Source organism: Cyprinodon variegatus, unplaced genomic scaffold (assembly GCF_000732505.1).
Source record: "Cyprinodon variegatus isolate N-32 unplaced genomic scaffold, C_variegatus-1.0 Scaffold534, whole genome shotgun sequence".
Classification (NCBI taxonomy): domain Eukaryota; kingdom Metazoa; phylum Chordata; class Actinopteri; order Cyprinodontiformes; family Cyprinodontidae; genus Cyprinodon; species Cyprinodon variegatus.
Window position 1 is genome coordinate 103,146 of NW_015150987.1, and position 6,366 is coordinate 109,511.

Here is a 6,366-nt window from a genome sequence, read left to right on the forward strand (position 1 = left end):
ATACTGTGGAAAGTTATGTTCGGTCGTCTTACAGCCGCGATCCAAGCTAGCCGACGACTCTATCTCTGCCTCCAGGCAGGAAAGCGGTGGAAAGTTAACCCATTTTCTATGTTGTTCCCATGGCGATCATGTGTTGCGCTGTTACTGCCCACAATACAGCAACGGTTTACCATGGTTGAAATCAAGTTAAGGTGAAATTAATCAAATTAAAACACGGCTGAGAGGGAGTACAGTACACGGTAGTCGTAGGCAGTAGTCTGAGCCGCGGTAAAGGAGGCCATCAACATGGCGGCCACACAATGTAATTATGTCATGACGCCCAAGCCCTATTCACATCCCGTCATATTACACCACCTGTCCAGCACAAAGCCTGAAACCTCATCTGTTGTGAAGCCCCGCCCCCTCATGATTTATCTCCACCTACCGGGTCATTTATAAAAATCTCAATCTAAGTTTTAATGTATTTATGAAACCAATACTTAATATTTTTAAGCAATAAAAAGTAGTTAGATGCCGTCTCTTTAATCTTACCAGTCCACACAGCAGCGCCTGCTCAGGAAGCAGGAAAGCAGCGAAGTCCCGCAGCAGGTCGGTTTGATCTCCCAGGATGCAGCGCAGCTTCCTGAACAGCTGCGTCACTTCCTGTCCCTCCCCCACCTGCTCAAACTTGTTGAGCAGAGAAACAAACTCCTGCACCTGCTCCGGCGCACCTTGGAGGGCCTCACGCACCTGAAGACACAGAGTTTCACAGTGAGCTTCTGGAAGGTTCTAAACCTAAAACACTTCGCTGTGATAAAACTTTGAGTTTGAGTTTTACTAGAAGTTATCAAAATGTTTAGGAATATAAATGTTGCAAACATAAATTCAGAAGCAAAAAGAATACCTTCTAAGGTTTCCTATTTGATGAGCAATAAAGATTTGATCAACAGAGAAAAAATCAGATTGCAGTGATGCAGATACAGGCTGCAGCCTGTAGGTGGCGACAAACCTTCACCTCTGGGTAACTGACCAATCGGAAAGAACCTATGAAGGCCAACACTAGATGGACGCACATCCTAAATCACAGGCTGCTTCTGGCTTTTTTTTTTTTTTTTGTTTCATTTGAATGTTTAAAGGAATAGTACACCCAAAACATGATTAGCCTTCATTTTCTACTCACCCCCATGCTGAACAACACTCTGGAGTACTTTTTTGATATCTCAAATGCATCTGGAGATCTGGGAGGCTTCTTGCTGTCTGCTGACATTCAAATAATGGAGGTCTATGGCGCCCGAGACAGAAAGGTCCATAAAAGTCCACAAAAAACGTGTCAATATTCCTCCATACTGCTCGTCCAATGTATTCCATAGACCTCCATTATTTGAATGTCAGCAGACAGCAAGAAGCCTCCCAGATCTCCAGATGCATTTGAGATATCAAAAAAGTACTCCAGAGTGTTGTTCAGCATGGGGGTGAGTAGAAAATGAAGGCTAATTATGTTTTGGGTGTACTATTCCTTTAAGATTTATTATATTTTTGGATAAAGATTAGCCGAGTAGCGATGAACAGTTTTTAAACAATGACTTTGTAAATTAAATAAAAAATAACCTGTCCTTACCAAACTGGCTTTGTGTGATAAAGTATTCACCCCCTAACTCTAATGACCTTGTGTTTCTGATGACATCACGGTGGAGGAACTTGGACCCGCCCTGCTGTGCAGAATTAGTTAAATTCAGACAGGAGGGTTTTCCACCACTGACGTCTGTTTAAGGTCACACAGCAGCATCTAAATCAGATTTAAGTCTTTTTGTTTGCTGATGTGAAACATTTAACCCCCTAAAAAAACAGTAAAAACAGAATCTTTACTGTATATCGACAGATCAGAGAGGAAGAAAACCAACGGATATTAAGTAAATAAACCGATCTACATCAACTCTGAGTTTATTTTAGGAATCCGATCCCGATCCGATATTTTAACCTCAACTCCGAAAAAGGCAAAAATTCGTATAGTGTATTCCGGCTTCACTGGAATGAATACAAACTTAATTCCCCTGCGAACAAATGGACGACGAGCTTTGAATTGAATCTGATTTATTTTTCTGGATTCTAGCAGCTGTGACAGAAAACCTTGAAAGAAGTTCGGAGATTAGAGAAGAGACTGTTATTGTCCCACAGTGGGGGACGTTCAGGACATTCACCCGGGTCAGGTAGCTCTGAGCAAACGCCGCGTCCTTGCTCTCCCTCAGTGGGTCGTTCTCCAGGAGGTTCTCGTCGTACAGCAGAGACAGCCTGGAGGCGTCCTTACTGAGACGGTCCTGACGCGTCCTCGCCAAACCACGGAGGGGACGGGTGCGACCTGTGAGAGGACAGGAGGCTATTGGAGTACGAGGCGGGCGGCAGGATCAAACGTCCTCGATGGACGGATCTCACCTCGTCCTCGTCCTGAACACCTTCGTCCTCTAGGCGTCTTCTCTCCAGACGGTCTCTCCTTGTCTCCATCTGTCTTAAAGCCCCGCCCCTCGTCTGGCTCCTCCCCCTTAGCCTCGTCGTCTTCCTCGTCTTCGTCCTCCTGTGAGGTCGGGGACTGGTCGTCCTCGGAGTCGGCGTCGCAGAGGCGCCGCTCCGCTGCTAGCCACGTCAGCTGCTTCATCGTCTCCTGCGGGAGAGGCGGGGCTGTAGTCATGACAACACTGCTGCGGAGGACACCGTCCACCACCTGGAGACTTATTTACCTGCAGCTCTGGAACAGACAGCACCGACTCCTCTGACGCCGACGACATCACTTCCTCTTCGTCTTCATCTTGTGTGAGGTCATCAAAGTCTTCCTCCTCCTCTTCCTCGTCGTCGTCCTCTTCATCCTCCTCCTCGTCCCCCCGCCGGTCCTTGTCTCCGTCCTCGTCTCCCTCTCCTCGCCCATCCTCTCTTCCTCCTTCGTCCTCATCGCCCCCCTGCTCCTCCTCCTCCCCGTCTGTGTCCTCCTTTTCCTGGTCACCGCCACCCTGTGTTCTTCCCACCTCGCTTCCCTCTGCGTTTGCTTCGCCGCCTCCTTTTAGATCGACTCCCATCACAGACCAGTCCTCCTCCTCCTCCTCTTTGTCTCCAGCGCTGGATGAGAATGGACTAAGTGTTGAAGGAGAGCTGTCCCCCACCATCATGTCGTCTTCAGGTGGGGGGCTCTGAATATTTGGTTGTTCCTGTGTGACTGGTCTGATGAGCTCCTGCCCCACGGCATTATGGGGGAACGCGGCAGAACAGGAACCTGGAGGTGTCCAAACCATCTGGAGAAGAAAGTAGCCGGATTTTTGTGATGCTGCTGAGCAAGGCATTATGGGGGTTGTAGTGCTGAGAGGGGGGCCCAACGGAGCGGACGTCTGTCCAACGGGAAGGCCGAACGTGAGGCCGTCATGAGGCGCAGGGTGGGAGGGGCTTGGATGAAGAACGGCCTTGCAGACAGACGAGGAATCTGACGGCAAATCAGCAGGAGGAGGAGGGAGACAGCTGATTGGCTGCTGCTCCGGAGGCTGGTCCGTCGGGGCTTTGGCGAGGGGAAGCAGGGCCACGTTATGGGCCAGAGTGAAAAGGCGTCTGTGGACACGGCGAGGCGCCTGGGACTTGCATAAATACGAGGGGTGGAGCCGGAGGGTGCAGCCCGGGGGGAGGGAGGGGGGGTAACGGTTGCCGCCCAGACGGGTCTTGTGGATGATTGGCTGACTGTTCTACGGGTGGAAACATCACAGGTCAGCAGTTAGCCAATCAGACAACAGGAGTTTAACAAATCGCTGTAGATCTTCTGACCTTCAGCCACTTTGGCATGGCGGAAGTATCTCTGTCCACTGGGGGGCGCTGGTCTTCTGGGTCGACCCTGCTGCAGGCGACAGGGAGCGGAGGAACAACTCCCTGGGTCGTAAACATCTGCTCAGAAAAAAGCAGAACCAAATAAAACAAAGTTTATAGAGCAAATTTAAGTGGCACAAAAAATTCAAAGAGAAAAGAAAGAAAAAATAAAGCTGCAGAAATAATTTTTAGACAGTTCATTCTAAGGCCTCTAAACAATTAAGATTTTCAATCTTGCTTCAGAATTTCAACTCTTCAACCTTTCTGGGACTTAATGGAGCATTAGAACTAAAAGCTGCTTTTTCTTCTGCCAGCAGCATCATCTGGATCAGCTGCAGCTGTCTGATCTACTTTCTTTGTTTTAGTGAGGACACAGGCAGCAGCATCTGGATCAGCTGCAGCTGTCTGATCTATTTTCTCTGTTCTAGTGAGGATGCAGGCAGCAGCATCTGGATCAGCTGCAGCTGTCTGATCTACTTTCTAGGCAGAGCTGTGGAGATGTTGCTGCAGGGATCAATTTTTCTAAAGATGAACGAAGCGGGAAGTAGTTTTTCAACATCAGTCCTTTAATCCTGGAGATGTTCTTCAGGTGATTGAACATCCGCTTTGTTCCCGTCTCTATGAACCTCTGAAGGTTCAGGTCTGATTTCGTCACTACACCTGGTTGCTGCTTTCTAGCTGGAGTAGCTGAAGCTGGATGCTAACTTTGAAACGCTCTTCATTTGTTCCAAAATCTATGATTTCAGTTTAGTTTGATTCAGATGAAGAACATTTAGTTCATCCATGTGTTGATTTCTTCTCTGCTTTTAGCTGGAATAGGTTCGTCGTCACCTGGTGACATAGTGATGACCAGCTGGGTGTCATCTGCATCGCTATGGTAGCTAATTTTGTTAGGATCTTATTTAGGGGGAGCAGGTAGACCTTGAGAAAGACGGGATCCTAAGGTTGACCCTTGGGGAACGCTACATGTAATTTATATGGTCTCTGATGTAAAGTCACCTACTGACACTAAACAGACCCTCTCCTTCAGGTAGTGTCTCAGAAATCTCTGATGAAATCCTCCGCTCGGCGTCATGGAGCAGCTGTTCACCTTAATGGCGCCGTCCTGCGGCGCTCTTGGGCCGCTCATCTCTCGGATACGTTTCCTGATGCGCTGGCGACTTTTACAGACCAGGTAGGAGCTGATCAGCTGGTCGGACTGAATCGCCCCGTCAAAGTGCTTCAGACCCAGAGCAATCAGCCTGCAGCAAGGCATCATGGGAAAAAGGTCAGTTGGTGTTCAGTCTAACTGAAAAATAGCTTTCGTCTTTTTATCGCTAGATGAATCAGTAGCCGGTTTCCCACTCCTACCCGTCCTCTCCTGCTGTGAAAAGTCTTCGCTGATGCTTGCTGTGTAAGGCGGGGTCCAAGCTGCATACAGGAAGTAGCTCTGGGTACAGGAACACCGGCCGTGTGGCGAACAGCCAGGCGGTGTCAGCAGGCAGTAGCGGGAAAGCAAGACCTGAACAGGAGCGGAAACAAAAATGACCTTCAGGACAGAGAATGAGGTTATTTGTCAGAACCTGGTTTCCGTCTTACTGCTGGTAGTCGGAGTCATTTTAGGCAGCAGCCTTTTGGACGCTGTGGAACCGAGGCGAGCGGGTGGAGGTCTCTCTCTCTGCTCCACCTCCTTCAGGAGATCTAGCGCCCCCTGCAGGTTACACGCTCTAAAGCTGCTGGGGAGACCGAGCTCCAGGCGGCGACTAGCAAACTGTTGCAGCTCCACCTAGAGGAGAGAAAATGGAGATCAGACCTGAAGGTGATTAATACAGGTGGAACTATTCTCCGTTTATCTTCAGGAATCAATTCGCACACATCGCTGGGCCTCTAAGACCAACTTAAAATTTAAACTTCATATCAAAATGATCCTCCCATATACACTGCAGTAATGACATCAGAGCTGGGCCTTCATGCTGCCTCCTCATCCTCAGACGTTCTGCAGCTAGAGCTCCAAAATGTAATAATTTTATAATTAAAGTACTTTCTGAAGTTTGAATTCTGAATATGAGCGGACTTTTTCTTTACTAATCCAGTATTGGCCCGAATATAAGACACGGTTTGTTTCCGTTAAATACAGTTGTCTGGGGTCGATACACAAAAGCAGCAGCAGAGGGCGCCGTTTTTCTGTAGAGCCACTGACCTCACCGTTATTGATATTCTGAATATGATCAGACTTCTCCTTCAAACAGAAGGGGTGTACTCAGATTAATACATTCAAAAACCTACGACGCAGCAGTTGAGTTGATCCCTTCCTGCTTTATCGCAGCCCCAACCTCTTTACAGGGGAAGAGAACCTCACCTGTTCAGCAAGGCCGACATTTCCCTTTTATTACCCCCTTTCAGAGACATAGACAGGTTTGGGTCATTGCAGGCTAACAAAAGAAGCCAAACGACCCCCATTCCAAAGGGGTGGACCCGTTCATCCATTTTAATTTGTATGTTGTCGAAGTCAAAACTAAGCTTTCTTGGGCTGCTGGATAAAACCTTGAAATTTTCTGACATTTTAAATTGAAA

At 48.2% G+C, this 6,366-nt stretch overlaps 1 protein-coding gene across 1 annotated transcript in view; it reads right to left on the reverse strand.

Moving 5' to 3' along the window:
• The window catches only part of LOC107095277 (GON-4-like protein), a 41,546-nt gene that overhangs the window by 10,442 nt on the left and 24,738 nt on the right, over nt 1-6,366 (reverse strand). The window contains exons 16-23 of the mRNA XM_015391295.1: nt 5,392-5,578; nt 5,164-5,314; nt 4,904-5,054; nt 3,775-3,891; nt 2,712-3,695; nt 2,410-2,635; nt 2,178-2,335; nt 532-729 (exon numbers count right to left, since the gene is read on the reverse strand). Of these exons, the coding sequence (XP_015246781.1) occupies nt 532-729; nt 2,178-2,335; nt 2,410-2,635; nt 2,712-3,695; nt 3,775-3,891; nt 4,904-5,054; nt 5,164-5,314; nt 5,392-5,578 (2,172 nt within the window). The remainder of the gene's footprint in view (nt 1-531; nt 730-2,177; nt 2,336-2,409; nt 2,636-2,711; nt 3,696-3,774; nt 3,892-4,903; nt 5,055-5,163; nt 5,315-5,391; nt 5,579-6,366) is intronic.